At 36.7% G+C, this 25,110-nt stretch overlaps 1 protein-coding gene across 1 annotated transcript in view; it reads left to right on the top strand.

The window, feature by feature from the left end:
- The window catches only part of CEP128 (centrosomal protein 128), a 114,387-nt gene that overhangs the window by 76,104 nt on the left and 13,173 nt on the right, over positions 1-25,110 (top strand). The window contains 4 exon segments of the mRNA XM_017728950.1: positions 511-560; positions 3,226-3,249; positions 19,405-19,482; positions 21,448-21,561. Coding sequence (XP_017584439.1) covers positions 511-560; positions 3,226-3,249; positions 19,405-19,482; positions 21,448-21,561 — 266 coding nt within the window.

Below are 25,110 nucleotides of genomic sequence, written 5' to 3'. Positions count from 1 at the left end.
TAAAGACTATAAGAAACTTTTCTAATATTTTGTCACAGTGAATTATTTTCCTTAGCAAATTTGTTCCATTTTAGTGAGAGGAGGTAATTATTGTCAGTCAAAATAGTCTGCAGTATTCTACAGTAACTTTTCATATATAATTGTGTAGCTTTGACAGTCTGTTTTAGTCAATCTTTAGAAAGAATCTCTTTGATTTTTTCATTCGGTTCTAAAAATACACCAGAAGATTGATTTCAGTATAGAAAAGTTTGTCTGTGAATCTGAAAGCCTTTTTTCCCCTACCAGTCAAATTGTCTCTCTGTTTTCTTGTGGCTGTTTTTTAGTCACCTCAACAGCCCATGCTTGGAAACAGTCATATCACTGACACATTTCATCTATTATTTAATCAGCTGAAAAGGGGTGTTGTGAAAGCTGTAAAATAAAAACTCAATGACTATTTTACATGGTGCTTTTTCTATCAGGCCATGAGACAGAAAGTTGAATTTACAAGTTCTATTTTTCATTTTGCAGAGCTACTAGAGAAGACACACAGAAGAGAGGAAGAAATGGGAGCTCTCCAGGTATATTTTCTGCTCAATTAACTAGCTACATTTTTTGTTAAATTTCTTAAAATTACCAAATTGTATTGCAGCATTATGATTTTCTGAACTGCCTTGTAGCTTGAATTCAGATTTGGAAGTATATGCAGACAAGTAAGACCCAATAGCTAGTAATACCGCTGAGTTTCTTCACTGGCTGGGTTAAATTCTCTGGGCTGCATTACTTTCTTTTGTGAAAGTAAAGTATTCTAAGTAAGTATTTAAAGCCTCAGAAGTACTAAATGTTCATAATCACCTTTCTGAGGAAGAATGGACCTGTCAATATTTGCTAGGACCTGATAGAATATTATAAATCCTTCTAGCAGTAAGGCTGTTTGTGGTAAGAACTTTCAAGTCAGATTTACCCTAAGCTCGGCTTTGGAATAGTATTTAAGCCTTACAGTCAAATAAAACATACTCCTTTCAAATGGAAATGTCTAAGAAAGCAAAAACAGGCTTGAATGTCTGAATTGTGAGGCTCAGGAGGCTATGAGGGAGGGTAATGTGTGTATTCTTCAGAATACAGAGAGAAAGAAAGAAATTTTTAACAACAAATTGCTGCAAACAATTCCCAATATGAATATAAAAAAAAGTTTACATACAATATGGAGGTTATCAATGAGTCAGCATTCTGTAAGTGTACTGAAAGCAGGGCATTTGTGAGGGAACTGATGAAGATAATGCTCATAAGGAAAATGAAATTATGTATTGATCTGAGTTTTGACCATAGGAGTTTGTTTGAAGATAAGCCTTCTCATATAATAAATAGAAGGCATTTTGAGGGCTAGAAGTATCAAAGAAGTTAGAGTACAAACAGTTTGCTCCAGTAAGAAAAGACAACTTGCAAGACCCAAAAGTTACACAACACACCAATCCAGCTGTTTCCTGTTCAAACAAAAATCTTGGCCTGGCTTTCTGGCAGCTCAAGTTCAACAAGGCTGGGAGCTTGTCTGCGCAAGCAGTTTACACAGGTGCATATCTAGTTACATCAATGTAAAAAGATCTCCTTTCATGTGAAGCAGTTCTGCATCTGCTTTCATGTGAAGCTTTATGGTTGACAAATTGTTCTAATGATATTAATTCTGACTGAATGAGGAGTAATTTTAGACTGCAGGAAGTTGCATCATAGTAGTGTCTTGTATGGCTATATGTGCCTGCCTGACTGTCATGTTCCTGATTAAATTGCTTTATTCCTTTCCCTAACTGGCAGTTCTGGTTGAGTGTGTGAATTGTAGTGAATTGAAGTGCTCTGTAGTGCTGTTTTTATATTCAAATGCTTGATGTGGTTTTTTCTTCCTTCAGATATCTGTGCTTTCACAGTCAAGTAGTGTATAAATTATCTATGGTAAATTTCCTAATACATTAGATGCTAGTCTTCAGAAAATTGTTTGGTGAGATTGTCAGAGTTTATTATATTTTTAGAATTTGGTAACTATACCATGCACTTTATTTAACGCATGAGTCATTTTGAAAACACTATTTATTCTATCACTGGAACTGTTCTACTCACTCTAAGACCTTTTTTTTCAAAGTAGTCCTCTTTAACTGAAAAAAATTATATCTGAATTGTTGTTCATTATCACCAAAAATGTATGAGATCTGTAAATACCATCTTTTTTATGGTAATGAGTGTGTGTTTTGTTTCAGAATCTTTAAAAATGAGTGTTTGCCACTGCAATTTTGTGGAGGAACAAACATCTCAGGATAAAAATTTCTGAGTTTTTAGCATATTTTTTGTCATAAGTTTGTTCTGGTGTACAAAAAAATACTCTGTATCTCTGACCTGCTTCTGAGAAGGAATAAAGACTTTAGCATGTGATATACTACCTTTCTTGAGAAAAATTTGAGTAATATTTGAGTACGGTAAGAGGTCCTGTAATGTCTTAATGGTTACGTACTTTAAATGTGGGCTCATCTAAACACTTGAATATGTGTTTTGTCAGATTACTTAAAATACCATACCTAGTCAGGATATAGTACCAGAGTACAGTATCTTGATTTTAATAGCTTCATATTTTTCTTAAAAATACTTTGCAATGGGAGAAGAATATTAAAATATATGCAATAAATTAGCTAATTCTGGGTTCTCTGTATTTTGTGCTGGATTAAAACTGACACAAGTTTGTTTCATTTGTTTGACTAATGTCATCCTGTTATTAATAAAACATTATTCAGAGCTATTTCTGGATGAAAGAATAATGATACGGAATTTACTTTTTAGTTTTCTAAGGAAATGTGTAAAAGAAAACTAAGCCTGATGCTAAGATGACATGAATTCCAAAACATGCTAGATTTACAGTCTGAGATGATCAAAAAAAGAAATCATTCTTTGGGATACGTAAGAGTAAATTAACAATACTGAAAACCTAATATACTAATTGAAAAAATGTATTGTGGAGTAATTTTTTTCAAATCCCTTCTTACCTTGTTTCTGGGTGGTTTCTTCTTTTTGGGACAAACTACTAAATGGAGTAGTATAGAAAGGTTAGACATCCAATAAGTACAACGGTTCCTATTCAGTGAGATTTTTACAAAAAACTGTACGTGTGACCACCAAACACCCAAAATGAATCCTATTTACCATTCTTTGACTTACACTGTGTTTATATTCCTTGCTTTCTAATGGCATCTTCTATTTCATTTTTAGGAACGTATTATGGCCTTAGAAATGGTAAGTTTCTTAAATTAATTTCCTAACCTACCACAATGACATTGCTGATAATTCGTCTAAATTATGAAAATTTTTTTTTTTTTAATGATTGCAGTTCTGGGTTTTTAACTGTCATTTTACTTTTAAGAGAAGATGTGATAATTTTGAACTGCACCTCTCTGTGTAGATTTTTACTACAGTACTTGTGTACTCATTACATGAAATACAGTGTATTTCAGTTTTGTAATTTTTCTGTACAGTTCAGTCCTCATCCCATCCCTGGGAAGACAAATGTTGTTGATTTTATCCCTACCAATGATGCTGTTTTTCTAACATTTCTAGTGGTTGAGGTCCATGGGATAGATCTAATATTTCAGTGACTGCTCTGTGTGCTTAGTTGTTTGGTCTGGGAGGTGCAGACAGAATCAGTTCGTCTGCCCATATCAACGCTGCCACTAAAAGCGTAAAGGAATGTAATTTTAGTCTTTAATTAATATAATTTGATACTAAGTTGGAAGAACAAAACTTCATGCCTGTACATGCCATGAATGCGTTATCCAGATGCCCCAAGCTAGTTTGTCCATCAGGTGGAATAGCTGGAATGAGTTTCTGCTTGCCCCATAATTTTGGAACCATGCTTCTTTCTTCTCATGTAGGAATGTCCAATAAGACATCACAAATTGTTTGTATCAGGTCCTTAGTTTCTTTTCATGAGAAATCCAGAAAACTTCATCTAAAGAAACCACTACTGAGATGAAATCAATGCTGCAAATATAAATTTTTAAAATTTATTTGTGCAAATTATTATTTTATTCTTTTTGATAGTCTCTGCATCTCTGAAAACAATTTCTGATTTCAAAAATATATTTAAAATGTATTCAATATGTTAGAAAAAGCTTTCATTCAGTCATGAAAGACCCTTTGGAAATCAGACTGCTGTGCTGCAGCACCTGCCTTGTGGAAGCAGAAAGCTAATGCTGACATTCAGTGTCCTGGCACTTCGTGTGGTGCTGTGTGATTGTCAGGTGTTGACAGGACATTAATTCTGATCAGAACCTTCTCTTACTCATGGTTTGCTTACATGGCAACCAGTCAGGCGTGTATCCATTGCCATCCATTTCTCATGAGCCATGAGTTTAACTGCCTGCAAGTTTGACACTGTCCGTGCCGTAATTATGCCTCCCCTGATGGGGGAGAGTTTTTAAAGTCTGCCAGGAGTCCGAGAGATGAACGGGACCTTCAGCCTTCTCTGCTTTCAGATAGTTGTTTATTAAGTCTTATCAGAGAAGTAGAGCTACCAACATGATCCAGACATAGCACAGAGCAGAGAATGCAGGAGAATGCCAAATTATCAAGATTACACAGTCTTTTACAGGTAAATCACCCAATGAAAACTTAAAACGAAAGATATTTTCACTTTTCCACCAATGTTCAATAAATCACTTTGTCACGTAGACAGGAACTGCGGAATTCTTTATCCAATCATCCCAAACTACTTCTACTGCAGAATATGGAGTAGTAGTAGAAGAAGAAGAAGGTCTGGAGAACAACAATCCTCAATTTTGAAGTTTTTTGCTTTTATCTATTTACTATATTAACAAACCCAAATCCTCTAAATTTTTCACCCTGTGACAATCTTACATAATATTCTAATTCACACCAGTGTAGATTCTAATTCTTCCCAGAGGGTAGGCAATTTTCTCCATGGACGAAGGTCAAAAACAGTGTTGTCCAAGGGGATAGAACCCTTCAAAACAGGCAAAGAAATATTCTCTGCACTCTGGGTTCCTACATCTCCCCCTCCTGTTTGAACCAAAACCACTTCCTTGACAGGTTGGTCTGTGGCTCATCTAGCACAGTGGAGTATACAAGGCACAAATACTAAAAGAATTACAACAACAGTTAAAACATACAAACCTATCTTCAAAATTTTTCTCCATAAGGGTGTAAGGTCAAACCAATTGAACAAATCATTCAACAGTGATCCGCTTTCTTCTCCAAGTTTAGCTATTCCATCCTCTAATTGCCGTATACTTCCATGGATGGATTCCGAATGATCTGACAAATTCATACAGCACATACCTTCAAATTCTTCACATCCATGTCCATGCACTAATAGAAGATAATCAATTGCTGCTCTGTTTTGCAGAGTCGCTTGTCTCACCCTCTGCACATCAGTTAACATATCGCTCAGTGTGAGAGAGACAGCACGAGAGTTCTTACTTAGCCAAGAGCCCAATTGATCCAATTGTCTTAAGGCTGCTCCTGCAGCAGCACCAGGTAAAAGAAGAGCTGCAGTAAGCCTTTGTCCAAAATTCCAAGCTGCAAATTTGTCATTACAATCAGACTTATATTGCTCAACAAATCTTTTCTCCCTACGCTTATGTTCTTCTATCATTTCTGCGTTAAGTGTTAGCAAGGAAAGCTTCCCAAAACTGCATGGACTGCCCTTGACATTTGAGGGGATTGCAGGCCAAATTCTGTCCCCACAAATGAGAAACATCCCTTGTGGTAATTGTAATGGAGCCTGGTTGGATGGTGTGTTCATCTTTACTGTTGAATTGCACCAAGATGTTGCATTTCTATGTATTTTGTAATTTGGAGTAACATCTGTTGCTTTGACTTTATTTTGTTTCAACCCTGGAGAACTGAATATTACACAAAACTCCATCTTTATTGAACCAAGAATTTCCAATTCCTGAGGTTCATAAGGAGCCTTGGGAAGGGATTTGGTCCCAACATCCCAACTTTCCATTGGATTCGAACCGAATTGTGAAAGTTTTGGATGAACATGTTTGGAAGGTAGCCATTTCTCTGCTGTCAACCAAACATGTTGAGAATGGATTCTTTGGTCTTGAGTGAGTGAGACAAATGGTGTCTAGGCCTGATGCATTGGCCAGAGTCTCCCAGACATTTTCTTTTGGTTGTTTCACTGGGAAAGCTGCATTGCTTAAGGCAATCAGTGAGATGATAAGGGACAAGTGTAATACCTGATTGAGCTTCATTTTCAACAGCTTTATCTCACGGGAATCTCTGATCTGCAACACAACTTGTACCACACTCTTACATACAAAATTTATACCATTAACTTTATGCACTTTTGCATAAGACTCGGTCCACAGTTCTTGCACAGAAAGATAACTGATGTCTGTGGCATCAACAACAGTATTGACGCTGATTCACGTCTCCGTGCTCGCCTCCTTGACAAAGGTCAAAAACAGTGTTGTCCAGGGGGGTAGAACCCTTCAAAACAGGCAGAGAAATATTCTCTGCACTCTGGGTTCCTACACAAGTTCCTTGTCCTTTCTGCTCCCAGAGCTATTTTGACACAGGCAGAGGGTAGTTGCTTGCAAATACTACAGTGTCCTGCAAATTCAGTCTGTGCTTTGTGACAAATATTTATTTTTATTTTTTCTGTAGCTTTTCTCCCTTTTATACTTCCAATGTCTCCTACTTTATAAAGGAAGATTTGTAAGTTATTGTTCTGATAGAAGAAAAGGAGAACCTATTTATCATACTATCCCACTGTCCTCCCTTTCTCTACAATCGACTCATTTCTAACTCCTGCACTTGCCAATAAAATTGTTGTAGTAGCCATGTGATGAACTTGCCAACTTAGATAATAAAAAAAAAGTTGGGAAAGGAATGTAACATGAACCTTTCAGGTTCCATTCAGAGCTCTGGGTGAATTAACCTTCCAGGCTTACCTTAATCTAACTCTGTGATTTTGTGAGTTGCTGCAAACAAGGAGGTCCCTTGCCTCTCTCTGAGCCCTGTCAGCTCCTTCTCCTCTCAGCAGTCTGTCTGAGCTGGAAGCTCCATCTCCTGTCTACTGTACCAGACAGTTTCTTGGGTCTTCTATTTCCTTAGCCAACTCCTGTTTCCAGAGGAAAGTGCTGTATTACGAACCTCCTTCAAGATATTACACATGATCTGATCACTCCCTTAAGGAGCCTAAGAGCAAAAAGTACCCATCAGAAGAAGCTTTTGGATATTTTGGCTCTTTTTTTTCAATCAGATCAATTTTCCTGTATGATTCAATAGATAGGTACACTACTTCTTGCTCCAGCAAGTTGTACAGGACAGGAGCAGAAGCTGGAAGGTAAGGAAGAGCAAGGTTAATTAGACAGACTCACTAGTGGATATAAAAGGAGCTGAAGAACCAAGATGTTTTCTGGAATGATCCTTCAACTGTTGAGAAGTTCCAGAGGAGTAACAAGTACAAGCAAAACTGAGGTTTTGAGTATCTAGAGATTATGTGTTTTGTGTGGCTTTTTTATTTTGTTAAATGCTGTTTAGTAAAGTGAATTTAATTATTTTGTAGCTATTAACAAGTAAATACCCTGATTACTTTAGTAATCAATTATGTAGTCTGACATTTCAAGAGAATTAATATGATTTATCTTTAAATAAGATGATTTACTTTAATCTTGAGTATAGCTTAGTTGTTACATACAAGATTTGGCTCTGTATTATTTATAGAGAAAGGTGTATGGTTTTTTGAGAAAAAATCTGCATTGTATTCTCAGATGAGGCTACAATGGAAAGTGTATTTATTTCTTGTAAAGAGATCAGGATGCATTTTGTAGGTGCACACTGCTACTATGCTATGCTTGGGATTTTATTGGGTTTCTGTAAACTACATACAGTTCTTTGTGAGCATAGGCTGCAAATCATATTCCTCTGCCTTACTAGTACTAGTCTGACATAAAAGACTGCAAAATTTAGTTTGGAATCAACCACATCCTGAAGTTATTCCAGTGAACATATGCATTCTATATCCTTTGATCAATAAAACAGCTTGTTGCTTTCAGTAGAGAACCCAGAAGTGAGGTTACCATTTTCTTAGAATACTTGGACCAGAGTTTTCTGGACACAGTTCAACTTTTTGTTACAATGTCCATAAATCTAGGTTGATCCCAGTAATGCTGTAAGTATTCAGCAAAACTGTTATTTAATATGAATTTTCTGTTCTGCATGAACATTTATGCGTTTTGTAGTAACTCATTTTTATGTTCGTGAAAGTAAGGTTTTGAATACCAGTAAAACAAATTTCTGTCTGCATCCATTCAGCAATGTAAAAGCTATTAGATTATTATCCTGTAGTAGCAGGCTCAAATTTGCATCAGTTTTTTGGTTTATCATCCAATTCAAAACAAGAATTGAAAGGATAACAATACTAAATGCATTTTGCAGAGAGATTATGTGACTAACTCACACCATCCATTTTTAGGTGCTTGCTCTCCCTCTCTGTGTTTCTTTCAGTGTGTCTTCCCTCAATAAATAAGTCTTGCTGTTGGCTCTTGAGATTATTTCATGATTTTCATGCTTTCCTTGTATAATTGTTGAGGAAATATTGTTTCAAAGGGTTAATACTTTCTTTTCCCCTTTCTTTGATTCTTTAGTGTCTTGCCAAAAGTACCATTACATCAAAGGCCTTCTGGTCCTCCTGGAACACAGACATTCTTTGATCTTATAAAAATGACCAGGAGAGGAGGAGCAGTTTGAGATCCTCTGTCCTGCCTGCCTCGCCCTTTCCTTTCCTTTCATCGGTGAGCCAGTGTGTCACTTCCCTTCAATGGGCTTCCCGGAGTCCTTCCTCTACTCATTACCACCAAGTAACTTCTGCTTCCTGAGGGTGCTGGCAGCCTGCTGTTTCTTTTCTCCTGATGCTCAGCTTTCTCTTCCCTTCTTCCTTGATGTTGTCTTCTCATCCTATGTATCTATTGCTCTTGTTTAATACCCAGCTACTTGTCCATCCTCTGCCCCCTACTATTTGGGTTTTCACTTGTTCTTTGAGGTATTTTTGTAATACAATCATCTTTAGCTTTCTAGCCCTCAGAGTGAAAAAGCATTTCCTGTGTTCAGACGGAACCTCCCATGTTTCAGTTTGTGCCCACTGCTTGTCACTGGGCAGCACTGAAAAGAGCCTGGCTCCCTCTTTATACTCTCCCTTCAGAGAGTATTGTACACAATGATGAGACCTCCCAGAGCCTTCTTTTCTCCACATTAAACAATCCCAGCTTTCTCAGCCTTTCCTCACAAGAGAGATGCTCCAGTCCCTTAAAAAATTTGTTGCCCTTTTCTGGACTGACTCTTGTATGTCTCTCTTGTACTGGAGAACCCAGAACTGGACGCAGCACTCCAAATGTGGGCTGATGAGAGGAGAGGGATCACCTCACTTGACTTGCTGGCAATGTTCCTGGTGCAACCCCTACATTCTCTATCTAAGCTCCTTTCAAAATTATGAAAATGCATTCCACATGTTGCAAATATTGAACATTTTTGCCAAAGTTTAATAAACCAAAATCCTTCAGTTTTTAATTAGAGAAAATAAAAATCTCAGGAAAAATCCTTATTGCAAAAGACTTAAGTTACCTAAAGTTATTTATCTCAGTTGAACTAGGAGTAGTAATATACAGTGTTCTCACTTTTTTTTTAACATAGTAGGTATATGTATGTAAATGTAATTTTAAAGAGAGATCCTATGAGTTCCATCCACAGGATTCTCTTGAGAAATCAGAAAATCATAGAATCATTAAGGTTGGAAAAGACCTCTGAAATCATCATGTCCAACCTTTGACTGAACATCACCTTGTCAACTAAACCATAGCATCAAGTGCCACATCCAGTTGTTTCTTGCACACTTCCAGGGATGGTGACTCCACCCCCTCCCTGGGCACCCTGTTCCAATGCCTAAAAACCCTTTCAGTGAAGAAATTCTTGCTAATGTCCAACTTGAACCTTCCCTGGAGCAGCTTGAGACCATTTATTCTTCTCCTGACATTGGTTGCCAGGGAAAAGAGACCAACCCCCACCTGGCTACAACCTCCTTTCAGTCAGTTGTAGAGAGTGATAAGGTCCTCCCTGAGTCTCCTTTTCTCCATGATAAACGACTCCAGCTCCCTCAGTTACTTTTTATATGAATTATGTTGGCCTTTCATCTGTAGAATATGTATCTGAGTTCTTCCACAGAATGTAGCTTGATAAGACATAGATAGATGCTTTATTTTTCTTGGTTTGCTTCATATATCACAAAATAAGTTAAATTTTGTTTGACAGCAGACTGTTGACTAGATGTTTACAGTGTGCCGCTACATCCTTCATTTTAGCTATAAATGCTTTATATTTGATCTAATTATAACCATAAGACCACAGGCATCAATACCATAGATTTTTTTTCTCTCATTATTGTGCAGCTTTTTATTAAAATAGGGAAATCCATAAGGAAGACTCATAATTTTTTTTCTACTCTGACACTGATTTGCTGTGAATCCTTGTTTAAATCACTTCTCTTTGCACTTCAGTTTTTCTCACCTGAAAAACGGAACGATATTTCTTCTTTCCCATGAAGGCTGAAAATTGAATTTTTGTAATGCTTTCTGGAAGGCTTGATGAAATACTGTTAGCATACAAAACTTTAACATAAATTACATGTAAGGATTTTTAGCCTGCAATGCTCCATAATGTTGAAGATGAGCAACAAGGAAGTCTTTACACCTTTTAAGAATGTGTTCCCACTAACATTGCTTTACTTTACACACTCTGCCTCTTGTGTTATATTTGTTTTAATTTCCGGGAATTACATCTGGATGTCTCTGATCAAAATTTAAGCAAAAAATAAAGAATAGATTCTCAAAAACTAGTCCTATTGACCCCCAGAGTACCTGGAGCACTGACTGTGGATTCACAGAAAGCTGGCTTGCCAAAAGACAACAGTTTCCTCCATGTTTCCAGCTGCTAGTATGCATCAAACAACTACAAATTCATAGAATACTTTTCTAATATTTTCCCATGTAAACAATTCCCCTAGTTAGCACAGGGATGTCATGTGCTCATGAATGAGAGGAAAGACAGTCCATGTCATTGCAAACAGGAAAGGAAGCATCCATTAAGTTCCCTTAATTAAAATGTGGTCTACCCCATGCGAAACATCTGGAATCTAAATTAAATGTTCAAGTAGTTTGACATTGGCAATGCTTTGTTAGCAAAGGTCATTTGTTTTTCGTTAGTGTAGTTTTTGAACTACACTAAGGAAATATTTAAAAAATCTTACTTGTTAAAACTCATGAAACAATAATACAGAAAAACAAGCCAATTGAGCATGTAACTTGATATCATTTTGTAACTTGATAAAGTTACATGTGTTGCCTACCTTTGTATAGGTAATGACTTCTTTCTATGCTGAAATCAAACAATTGTGTAATTGGAGTCATGATACACGTGGAATACAAAGATACAAAGTACTTTTTTTTTGTTTTGTCCGAAAGTTCCCTCTCTATATATAATGTACTATTCACAGAACGTCGCAGCTATCATGGAGTTTGCCTGGTATATAAAAGTCAGCAGAGCATCTCAGGCCTCTTAAGCAGGACCACTTCCGTAAAAGGAAAGTGTATGATGTATCAGTGGAGAGATGGAGATTGAAGCTGGTTGTGCATAGTTTTACAGATTTTAACAGGGAAGGCAAAGGATACTTTTAAACATGCTGGGTGCATCCTATTCGTGCTATTTAGGTATTCAGTACACTAAGGTATTTTAAAAACAAGTCATTTTAGATCACCTCTAACATTATATCTTTCATTTCAATTGTGAGTAACTGCCTGCTGACATGCATTGCAGTCAGTTAAAATGACGTTGCATTTAATCCTTTTATGGTTATTCTTTGGGGATTAGCTAACTGGTACTTAAGCCAACTCTAATTAAAAAAAATATCTGTGCAATACAGATAGCCATTTGTTTTTACCTGCCTCAGAAAAGAAAGGAGTACTGTACTTGAAAGTCAATGAAGTTTGGTTTCTGGTTTATGTTTATGTGATTTCAATATATTGACTATAAAGGCAAACTTTAGGAGTACTATATACAAACCTGCTCTGATTTATTTGCATTTAGCAGTGCAGCTTTCAGACTAAAAATAAAATATGTTGGATTTTGATTTAGATCTGTCCCTTGAGACAGTGTGAAACCATCTATTACCAAGAACACATCAGTATAGGAGGATTAACTGTTCACATGCAGTTTAAACATCAGTGTTTGTATTAGGTCATGGAAAATAAGTAATTTGTTTTGTTATTCTCTGTGAAAACATAGAACGCCCCTTTTTATTTGAAAATAAAGTAAATAGTCTTTATTTTAAAAACAGAAAGATTAGTAGCTCTCAGTCTTTTGAGGTGAACTGCTGTTAAGTAAAATGCAATTAATACTGCCTCAGCCAGTACAGTGGGCGTTTCTTCCTCTTATCAGTACCGTCAGTGCACTGGGTCAGTACCTGCTGTTGCTTGTTATACATAAGCAGACAGATGTGATTGCTGTCTTTAGGATTATTTGTAATGCATTATGGCATACAGCTTTCTGATTTCTGGGAAAAAAATTAACAGTACTTAATTGCCCTCTATATCAGGTGCTTCTAACATCCTTTTTCACATTTTATCTGTGTGTCTAAATCTATCTTTTTAATAGAATAGAGTGTAGTCATTAATGATACAAGTATGGCATTTGAACCATCTTGAGCTTGCTGTGCTTTTTGTTAATTACCAGACCAATTCTGTGGGCCAGCTAAAAGTCTTTTATCACCTTTCCCTCCCATTCTTCAGTGTATCCTTTTATTGCCACCTTCCTTATTGTATCTCCCCTAACAACAAACGTGGCTTTTTCTCTTTTTCTGTTTTTATTTGGACATCAGTACCGTTCTTTTCATCCATTTTATGGAAAAGGCAGACATTTCTGTCCCTGAAAATGTTAGCATGTGAGTTGTTATCCTGTTCAAGTCCCTCCACAAACTGCTCGGAAGACTGTGAGAATTTTAGAATATAAAAGGAACCATTCTGGTTGAGACCAAAGGTCAGTTTAGCCCAGCTATAGACATCGCAACAATGGCTAAAATAAAATGCTTGGGGAAGACTGTATGAACAGGACTGACATGTATTTTGTTTCCCACTCATTCCGAGTCCAGCCGTTCAAAGCTCAAAGGCTTCCAGACTTAGATGTAGTTTCTGTGAATTTGGAACCATTCTATGGTCTTTCTCATTCACGAATTTGCCCAGTTTTCTGCTTAAAGCCATATGAAATTTTCTATCTTTATGTGACTTCTGATTTTATGCAAATTAGTCATTACTGCCCTCAGGCATCTTTCTTCCTGGCTGAAGAGTCCTATTCTTTAGAGTATTGTATTTAATAATTTCTCACCTGGGAACACCACTCCATGGCTTTGAAAATTCTTGTTGAACTTCTCTGACCTCTCCCTATTTCCCTTCTGAAATAAAGATCCACATCTGCACTCAGCAGTCAAGATGCAACTGGATTAATAATCTGGGACAGTTATGTTCTTTCTCTGGCTTTTTTATCCTTTCCTGATTATATTGAGTGTTGGTTTTGCTTTTCTGATTGATACTGAACACAGTGTTAGCAGCTTCATGGTAATACATATCATTACCCCGTGATCTGCTTCCTGACTAGTAATGGTTACCTTAGAACACATCATTTTGAGTGTGAAGTTATATTTAAACTTTAGGAATCTAAAATACCTTTCAGAAATCCAAGTAGACTATACCATTCTTTATCCACATGATTCTCAACAGAACCAAAAACCAAGGGCTGAGTAGGCATCTAACGCAAAGGCTGGTCTTCTGCTTTCAGGATTATATTTAATAATGTAACTAATAAGGACTAGCAGAGACACAGCTAATTTATTTTTTTCCCCTACAAGAAGTGCATGAAATAGAGGGGATATATTTAGGAGACACTTTGGAAGAACAGACAATTAATGTCTTCCTTAAATCCACTTACAGACAGTGTTGACATGTGGTCTTGGCACTGAAACTAGAGAAAGAATTGAAAAATGGGATGGCTTAAGGCATGGGCTTACATCTAGGGCCTGAGTTCCTTTTTTGATGAGAACAGGTCACAAGTCATCTGTATTAAAACAGGGTGGGGAAGAAAGGAAAAATCTTCATAGCTGAAAAAGAAATTGCTGTAAATTGGATGTACAGTATAGCATGATGAGGAGCTACTCCACTAAGTCTGCCCTGTGTCCCAGAAAACTTTATTTCAATTCTATGTAACATCTCAGATTTAGATTTTTCTGCAGTTCATAAGTAAAATAGTTTATCAAAATGTGTTAGGTAATATATACCGTAAGCTTAAAATATTTATAGTGTAATTTGATGCTGGACAAAGAAGAGAGATTGAAGGGCATTGCAATTTCAGGGTTATTTCTTGTGACGAGGCATTTTATTTCTAATGGGGTAAGGGAGTTGTTGGTGTTCAAAGTAAAAAGTTTTGCAGACTTGGTCTCCATCAAATCTGTGTCATACTAGAATGACTGCTGAATATTAGGATTTAGGATTTTTTCATATATATTTTCAAGTTTGGATTCCTCAGGCTCTGTTGTTTCAGCTTAGAAATATACATACAGACCAATACCAGGGGCTACTTTGTGAAGAAGCAGCAAACGTTACATCTAATCGTACGAAAGTGGTGTGGAAAATCTATGCTTTGCTGATCATACAGCCATTGTAAAAGAAGCACAAAATAGGAATGAATACTGCTTTACTGTGGTAAAAGTGAAGTGGTTGATTCTTGTGAGAGGGAAACATTAGAGATTGATAGATACCTCTAGGCAATTTTACTTTCAAGTGAGGATGTACAGTAGCACTTGAAAAAATTAAAAGAAAAAAGAAGCTATTTTATATCTATATAAATATTTCTACACTATCGTCTGTGAAAAACACTTTAAATGCAACATGTAGGCCTCTTACTTGATTACATCCAGAAATACGAAAAAGAATCCATTTTATACATTATTATTAACATATATAACTGCAGATTCCATAATAATTTTCTGGTAAAGAACCATATGTTACAGAAAATCCTTGTTAGGTGAATTTTGCAAGTAGAAAAAAATATGTTGCAAACTAAGTTACACACTGAAATATAAGACTTCTAATAAAGATAATACCATAGATTGTAGTTTTGGTCCAAACATGGCTAAGTAAGTGTGAAAATCACTGAACTTCCTTTCTCATGCACCAGGTGAGAAACAAAAAAGTGCTGTTTTCTTGCTGGAAGAAAAATCCTTTATTAATTCTAAATCTGAGTTTTACAAAATTGATTTGCCCTTCTTTATTCACCGCAAGTCAGCGCAAGTGTGCACCTTTCTGTCCTTTCAGGTCTTGTCCATGGGCAGTGTTCAATGTTGCAATTAGGGACCTTTTTGTACTGAGCATCCTCAGGGCGTCCCATTTCAGGAAGTGATGTACCTATCTTTCAGGCATAATTCATATAGTTAGTCTTGTATAATTCCTGTAAATTTTTATCAATCTAACTGAATTAATGTGTTAGTATTAAAGAAAAGCAAAACTACTCATTCTGGTTTGTGTTCTTACCTAAATGATCTCAACATTATTTTTCCTGTCTCATTTCTATTTACCTGTTCTTGCTAAGCGACTAACAAATCTTTCTTTTACTCTGTTTCACTTTGGACAATTCTTCCTGTACTTCTTAAAATCTAAAATATCTTTACGTGCTGATCAGTCCTTTTACCCCATTTTGTAGGTCGTTTATTCTTCATATTGTTCTTAAAGCAACAATTCATCCAACCCTCTTGAATAATTCTTTCCCTGTGATAATGGAGCTGTTATTGTTCTAGCACATTTGACTGCAGTGTATTCTTGTTCCCTTCTGCACAGTGTGAAGAATAGAAATTATTCAGAGAAAAAAGCACCAGATTGGGAATTCTCAACCATTTCTTTCCTACTGCATTTTGCATGCCTGCTGCAAAATGTAACAGTGGGATGAGAACCTTGTTTCATCTAGCCTACAATCTAAGAGTAAAAGTTTATTCCTAGAAAATTGGAGATATTGTTTGAAACTTTAGTCTCACAAGGAAAAAAAAACCAACCAAATACCCAGAAAACTGATTTAACCGTATGCTTGTTCTATAGAAATATGTCCTGATATTGTCAGCATATTAACTGTCAGTACAAATCTTTCCTAACTACAGAAAATAGAGAAATATTTCTGTACACATAATATTTTTGCACACATGTAATTGCAGAAACAGAAGAATGAGTTTCACATCCTCTGCCTAATTTAGTTTATCGGTACTGAATACTGACTACAAGTTCAATCCTGTTAGCTGCAAATGAATTCCATTGTTTATAAAATTTGACCTTTGTTTGTTATGGATATTTCTTAAAACCTCAAAAACTGAATGTTTGGAACTAACAACAAGGCAGACCTCATTGCTTTTAAATGGATGGTGTGTCTTCATTTAGGTTACCCTGTTCAGTTCTGATTCTCCACTCCTCACTCCTAGTCTCCATCTTTTTGAAGTTGATTGCACTTGTGCTGAGAGGCTCCCATTAATTTTTCTTACCCTCTTGTGACTGAAACTTTTAGTCTCTTCAGGTCATAAGTCTGGGATCTAAATGGAATGTTTTTCAGAATGTTGGTCAGATCGAGACTTTCCAGGACTGGCAACAGAGCTTTTGCAGTTAAGGGCAAGTTAACTCGGTTTGCATAGGCTTTACAACATAATGATATTTGATTTCAGGATTGATGAATTTTATTTGTTTTACAGATTTTGTTTTGAAGTACCAGGGCAGTAATATGGTTAATGAAGCCCATTGTTGGTAGATTGAATACCAGACTAGCAGAGCCTTATCCAAAGAAGTGTGATTTTTGGAATTGTGGAGGAAATACTGACTGTTGTTCAGAAAGTACAAACAGTACTGGTTTTACTTGCTCTTCAGCAAATAATAGAAGGGCAGTCTTTGAGACACTGCAGAGGCATCTGGCCTATGGGACATGACTGTTCTTTGTGCATGACCAACTAACTTCATCTACACACAAAACCAAAACCATGATATTTGTTTTTTTCAGTTCTTTGCAGCTTGCAACAGACTACATTTTTTGTGTGATGGGTGTGAATGTGAAATCTTATTGTTGAGTCCAACCCTAACTCTCCCTGGAGTGGTAATTCATTTTTCAGTAGTACACACTACTATGTCTAATCTAAAAATGGAAATTTGATTGTTCTATATTTAGCTCAGTGCTCATTGCATATATTTTTATTTTTTAAAAAAATAAACCATAGAATCACAGAATAAGCTGAGTTGGAAGGTACCCACAAGGATCATTGAGTCTTACTCCTGGTCCTGCACAGCAACATCCCCAAGAGTCATACCATGTGCCCAAGAGCATTGTCCAAACTCTTCTTGAACTGTGGCAGGCTTGGTGCTGTGATCACTTGCCCTGGGGAGCCTGTTCCAGTGCCCAACCACCCTCTCGGTGAAGAACCCTTCCCTAATATCCAACCTTAACCTCCCTGACACAATTTCAGGCCATTCCCTCGGGTCCTGTCACTGGTCATCAGAGAGAAGAGATCAGTGCCTTCCCCTTCTCTTCCCCTCATGAGGAAGTTGTAGCCTGCAATGTGGTCTCCACTCAGGCTCCTCCAGGTTGAACAGACCAAGTGACCTGAGTCACTCCTCATACAGCTTCCCCTCAAGGCCCTTCACCATCTTCATTGCCCTCCTCTGGATGCTCTCTAATGTATTTCTTATTTATAGTGTGGTGACCAAAACTGCTCACAGGACTCAAGGGGGTCATAAAAGGAGATCGGGTTTGATAATAACAGGACTTTCCTGTCATGATACCAGGATGGCTGTGACCAATGACTGTGTTGTCTTTCAGGTGTTTTTCAATACTTCCCAGCATAATCTTCTCCATAACTTTACCAGGCACTAAAGTGAAACCGACAGTCCTGTAATTCCTGGGATCCTCCTTCTTCCCATTCTTTAAAATTGTGACAAGGTTTGCCAGCTTCCAGTAAGCTGGAACCTCTCCAGATTCCCAAGACCACTCAAAAAACATCAAGAGAGGTTTTGTGATGACATCAGCTGGCTCTTTGAGAAGTCTTGGATGAGTCCCTTCAGGCCCCATAGATTTGTAGGAATCCAGCTGGAGCAGCAAATCCCACACAAGTTCAGGGTCGACTGGGAGTTGATCATTCTCACAGTCATGGTCCTCCTGCTCAGGGCACTGTGATCCCCTTGGTCCATCATCCATGTTCAAGACAGAGGCAAAGAATGCATTTAATACATTTGCCTTGTCTCTGTCCCTGTTTGTGAGGTGACCATCCTCATCCTGTAAGGGACTGAGCGTTTTTCTATACTGCCTATTGCCATTAATATATATGAAAAAACTCTTCTTATTGTCCTCTACATTTCTGGCCAGCTTCAACTCCAATAGAGCTTTGGCCACATGAATTTTCTCCCTACAGTGACAAGCAGCATCTCTGTAGTCTTCCCATGTCAGTAATGTCCCCTATTCTAGCCCCTGGAGACAGCAGACTTCCCTGTGAGCTGGGTCCAGTCTGCATATCGGGCCCTCCATTCACCTTAGAAGGGTGTTCCCTATTACAACTACCCTTCATTTTCTTGTTAACAGAGGAGGTCTTGGTGCAGAGTACAGGTGGTGTTGTTTTAGGAGGCCTCACTATCCCAGAAAGACCTTCACCTGCCTCATCAGTTGTCTGGCCTTCTAGTTCCAGAGCCTCACATGTATTGTAGAAGGTGCCAGTCCTACCTGTCAAATTCTGAGAAGGTGGAGGAACCTTCCTCCTAGTACATGCCGTATCCTGCTTCCAGCCTTCATCTTTAACAGACCCTTGGCTAGCAGTCATTTGTCTAATTACCCTGCAGGGTTCTGAGTCCATCTGCTTCTCCACTACAATGGAGGTTCATGGCTCCTGAGATTCTTGAGACTGTGAGACTCTGAAAATAATCAGTCTCTCTCTTGCTTGTTTGTTCAAACACTACGTAGCCTATTCATTTCCTCCCGTAGCTCCTTCACCTGGTGACCAGCTCCTCAAGCACAGCTCACCTTCTTCAAAAAAACTATCAGCTCCAGCCTCGTGAAGAGGCATCAGGCACTCCTGGCAGCCTCTGACCTGGAGAGCTCCATCTCCCATCAGCAGGTCTGCCTGGCTGGAGCCTTCGACATGGCTGCTTCAGTGACTCCCACAGCTACATGGGATTGAGCTTTAGGGCATGGCAACACCATAACTGAGAAAGCTTAAACTAGTACACTAATAAGACTGGGGTTTTTAATGTGTGAGATGGCTGAAAAAATGGAGTAATTTTTAATGTTTTAACTTGTGTTCTGTTTCTTCAGAGTACTCGAGTAGCTTTAGACCACCTGGAGTCTGTGCCTGAGAAACTGAGCCTGTTAGAAGATTGCAAAGATACTGGAGTGAGACAGATTTCATTTGACTCTCTCAGTACTTCTAAAATATTTTGGTTAATTAATATTCTCTATGAATGTAAAGATAAGTTGTTTAATAAGGCATTTACAGTTACGTATGTTCGTATTATATAGACAGAAACATACTGCAATTTACTTTCATGTCTATTTTTTCAGGTTTTCAGATTCTTTTCAGGTTATAAATTTAGTTCTAATTATTAACACTGCTCCATAATGTAAGCAAACATTGATAACTGGGTGTAACTGATCATATGTTAATTACTGTCTCAGAATATTTTTATTGAGTGATATTACATGTTAAAAAATGAAAATTTTATAATTAAATAAATTATGCCAGTAGTTTCAATATTTAACTTAATGAGTGAAGATAGATGATCTTTACAACTTTTTGTTTTGTCTTGACATAATGACAGTACTTGTCACTTATTTCCTTAGAACCACTATCCAATCAAGGTGTGTTTGGACACAGTAGGACACACTGACAGTAGTGGTAAGATACTGTCAAGAGTGATAAACCTCAGATTAGATTTTCAGTGGCTAAGTGGCTAAATGCCTGTACCATAGTTACTTTACATATATGAAATGGGTGGTTTAATAAAAAAGAATTTGGAACTTCCTTACACAGTATAAATTTTAAGTCAGTATTAAACCACAGATCAACAAATACGTAATGATTTGCATTTTATTTGCTATGTAAAATTTCTCAATCTGTGGTAGTCATAAACATTTCAAAACATACTTGTTTGGAGCATTGTTTATTGTGTTCCTGCACAAGGTCATCAGTTAATAATTGTACACCATTTTATTGCTGTCATCATCAACAGATTTGGTAGTGCAAATACTGGTAAAAAGTTTGGGTTTTTTATGAAAAATATTGTTGAGATGTATAGCTTTAATTTCACATTCCGGGTATCCCCAGAAGAGCTTTTTTGCTCTGACAGAGGTCTGTGTTTACCTTCTGTTTCTGCTAAAGGAAAAATTTTGCTCTCAGCAGGCAAAGCAAAGGCTTGAATGTGGGGTATCTTCAATCTCATTCACACTTGCCCTCTCTCGCTTAACACTGCTCTGAAATTATGGTGTCATTTTCTGGTTTGCTCTAGTTATAACTTAGCCAATATTTGTGAGAGTGGAATGCAAAGTCTTTGGTTTAAATTGGGCTCTGTCTTTCTCCATCATGCTTAGTTTTTTAAAGATGGTTTTCTGAAGATGAGTCCCTTTCAACACAGTGTTTTGTTTAAGAAATAATTTATTATGCAAGAGAGCTAAGCTTTATGCCTTAACTTTGAGAAGGATGTCAGTTTGGAGCTTCATTACTGTTTCTATTTGCAAATAACATACTGGATTTTTTGTACAATAGCATATTTTACTCTCAAGTGGTATGCATGAATGAAGTATTTCAAAGCTGTTCATTGTTCTCCAATGCTAGCTAGCAAGTTCTTCCCTCAATGTTTTTATCGGGAGGGAGAACGAAAGAGGAAGTAAGTTTTGATAAACTTCTCAGGTTGTGTAGGAGGTTTGTTAATTCAAGCGAATCATTAGCTAGTTCAGTGAGTAGCATTATGTTTTCTTATTAAAAATACTGTTTTGTCCATATCCTTAGAACCTTTTTTTCTTCAAGTGCTTGTTTCTGCAGTGCTGTAATTAATATTCCACATTACAGAATTTCTTTGTTAGAAGGTATGATATTGCTGAAGTTCAGAAAGGGTTACAAGAAATCATTCACCAGTTAAGGATAAGGCCATTTCCATTTTAATCTACATTTGTTTTAACATTATTTTTCTGTACAGAACATTATGCTTTTATATGGCCCCTGTAGTTCAGCCTCTGAAAGTTAGTACTTAATTCATTCTTGCTGTGGTGAAAGTCCTTGACGAAACCTGTGTTTACAATAGTCAGAGTTTCTAACTACTTTTCATGTTATTAAATCATCTAAATCTTTCAATGCATTTCTAGGAGACCTATTGCCGAAGGGAGATGATTGAGGAAAGATATATGAAGTATAAAGATATAGTAACTTCCTTACAGCAACAGCTGGAAGATTCAAAGCAAAGAGTCAGCCAAGTCAAGGTATTTGTGTGTACTCCACTTTTGTGTCCCAGTTACTTTCAATCAGCAACATAACCGTACCTTATTAACTCCTAGTACAAACACAGACTAAAATCCCGCATGAATGTTTCTGTTTCATATAGCTGCCATGGCTGATGGCATGGCAGGTATATTGACATGGCATGAAATTTGATGAATTAGGGGTTGCGTTCATTGTAAATGCCATGGATAGTTTCCAAAAATCTTTCAAATTTTACAGAAAGGTGTCTTACTGTGTCTTACTACTCTGAAATGTTTACCTGCTTTGTCGAATTGCTGTCTACAACAATTTTTAAATTGTTTTGTTCAATTTTCTCTTATCCTTTCAAGTAAAAGATATAGAAACCTGTTTCCTCTATATAAAGGTTGACTAATTTATAAATCACATGTAGTAATTTTTCCGTAGTTGATATTTGCGTTCTTTACAAACGATTCTGTATGATGTCTCTTTCATACATAAATGAAATCCAGGCAAACAGAAGGGAAGTGATTTGCTAAAGGTCACTCACTGGACTCATAGCAGTGCTAAGCATGAATAACTAACTCCTTGCAATACCGATCCAGTGCTCTTGTTTAGAAACTTGGCTTGTAATGAGTTCAACTTTCCAATTGTTAACATGCTTTCTTTCCCTTATTAGCTTGTTCATTGTTATATCACTGTCATTGTGGTAGTGGCTTGCTTCAGCAGAACTACAGTTTCTTATGGAAGTGATTGAAATAAGTGATTAGACCTGAAGAATCATACTAGTATTTCTGCTATGTATCTCAATCAAATCAGTTTCTTTGGCAGTTTATCATACCTGTGTCTCTAAGCAATTGAGCTCAAATCAAGGATCACATACTCTATCAAAAAGATGTTTGTGTTCCCCAACTCATCTGTAGCCATCTTCCTTCTGCAAAATGAGGACATACTTACCAGTGTGTCTTTTAAAAAGTGGAAAAGGTAAAAAAAAATACAGAATATTTTAGCTTACTAAGTTGCTGTTATAAGAAGGTATTAAGTTACTTGAAAAAGCCATCTTGCTCTTCTGTAAGAAAGAATTGAAAGGATGAAACAGGCGCATTCAGTCTGTTGCTGATGATAATCTTCAGTTTCTTGAATTTCTCCTCCCTCCACACAAGCGTTACTAAATTAGTAGCTATTGAAATTTGGACAACATTGAAAGGCTAAGTGGAATGCAATCAGCTGACGGTAGAACATAACACTGCACTAAGCTGACTGAACTTACTGAGCTTGTGTGACTTGAACTCAATAATCAGAATCCAGTACAAAGCTAATTCCAAAACAATTCTCTTTCTTTAGACAACCGAGAGCATTTAATGGCTTCCATTTAGTCAGGCCTAATTGGGTTTTTGCATGACATACAGTACTCATTGCTGTCACGGCTGTTGCAAATAGAACAGAATGTTCAAAACCAAGTAACAGACGGGTGCTAATCTGATTTCAGTGATCAGGCTAGCTTAGACTAAAAAAAATCATTTTAATGCTTGCCTTTCTTACCCTCCTTTGGAACTAACTCAAATGCATTGGTTTTTAGTTTTTTTCATTTTTATTGTCAGTTGGGAGTCTCTAAAATTGATTGCTGGAAGAGTGTAGGTTTGAGGACATCAAAGTTGATTCTTTCTGATATTTTTGGTTCATGCTCTGTACATAGTGCCCCTGCCATACAAAATAGATATTTGATAGGTGATAAGAAAATGCATGGTTGTTACAAAATTTTTTACATCAATCGTTGTAGATAAAATTACTTGTGGAATTAATCTTTCTCTTATGTTATGTTTATCTTTCTAGCCTTTCTTATAATACACTTGTTTCAGCTTGCTTGCCAGCACTGATCTCAGACAGCCATTATCTAATCTTGTGTCCCAGCCTTTTTTCATTTTAAGGCGGAAAAATTAAACCAAAGTTGAATGTTCCCCTAAAAGAGGTTTTTTCTTCCTTTCTTATGATTTCTTTTGTCTCCACTCAATCTTCTTACTCTTCTGTAGTCTTGTCAGATGGCTTTAAAATACCTGTTGCTCAGAAGCCCAGAAAAATTGTAATTTCTATTTGTATGTGTTAAAATGGAAGATTTCCAGTAATAATAGTAAGCCAGTGGCTGGTAGAATACCATCAGGTACAACAATCTTGATTTTTCAACTAAGAAAGGGCCAAATTATAGTAGGTAAAGGTTAAATTGGGGGGAAAACCCCATAAATATAACATAGTAAAAAAGAATATCAACAGAAGCAAAATCGAAAAAGAAAGACAGAGGAAAACTAGAGATAAATACTATGATGCAGAGATAAAAATATTTTAGGAGTTTCACTGTCACAGGCAATCGACCATCTTCTCAAACACAACATACAGATGTAATTGTCAATGAAGCGCATTCTATAAATAAAAATTTCTGTAAAGAGAGAGCCATTTTGTATTGCAGTTACTGGTAGAAGCACCTTTCTTGTTTAAAAGCTCTTCTTCTAAAGCATTTCTGGAAGTAGAATGGAAAGACAAACTTTTTTTATTCTTTAAAAGTTGTTCTTGTGCTATGAACACTTTAGGTATTAAGTCTCTCATCAGCACATAAGGGGATTAATATGTATAATTCCCATTAGTCTTAATAGGAGTAAATCATTCTTCAGTGATGGAACAAAAGCTCATTGTATCTCTAAATTAATGTAGAATTTTATTTTGTTTTCTGTTTAGTTTTCAAATCTTAGTATCAGCATGAATGATAAATTGCAAGATGTTTTAAGAAAATTCCCTGAGGCTGTTTATGATAAGAATTCAGCGGTAAACTCGTGTGTTTTATGAACTGATGCATTTGTTCATTATTACCTCTTCTCATTTCAAGAAATTGAGTAATTTGGATACCAAGACAAGCTTTTAATCTTATTTTGGATGGTATTGTAACTGGGGTCTACTTGCTGCAGAGCTAATAGAGATTTTTCAGGGGTTTTTGTTTAAAAGACCTTTTAAAATTTATCTTCTCTTTTTAGCTTATAGACCAAATGACTTTCCTCACCAAGAAGCTATGCTGTATGGATTTAGCCATGAATAGTAACATTATACTTCAGACTTTATTTCGTGGTTTAACAAAAAAATTCAAAAGCACCTTTAGGTATTTTGATATGAGAAATCAGTGAACTTTAAGTTTCCTAAGTGGCAGGGAAAATAGATCTAATATTTGTTACTACTTGTATAACTTCAGTGAATTAATATGAACCATTCATTGATGAGGAAGTCATCATTCGCTGATGTCTGCCCTGCTGATATGACATGTCCTGAACTGTGGACGTGATGTGAACAGGAAAGAGCATTTTTACAACTTACTGTAGTGGCAAAGACTTGCAATGCTGCCAGTACTTTTCTCAAGGCAAAGCAGTTTTTTGCAGACCTTCTATAGTGATGAAATGGGGATAAAAATCATAAGCAAATTAATTTGAACCTAACTGCAATACTGAGAATTCAGAGAACTCAAATCAGTCGTTTCCAGCATGTGTGAAATCACAGCATGTGCCTATATGTGTGCTACTGTATGCTTTTTGTTA

This window comes from Corvus brachyrhynchos, unplaced genomic scaffold (assembly GCF_000691975.1).
Source record: "Corvus brachyrhynchos isolate BGI_N302 unplaced genomic scaffold, ASM69197v1 scaffold1, whole genome shotgun sequence".
Taxonomy (NCBI): domain Eukaryota; kingdom Metazoa; phylum Chordata; class Aves; order Passeriformes; family Corvidae; genus Corvus; species Corvus brachyrhynchos.
This window is presented reverse-complemented; position numbering and strand designations above follow the sequence as displayed.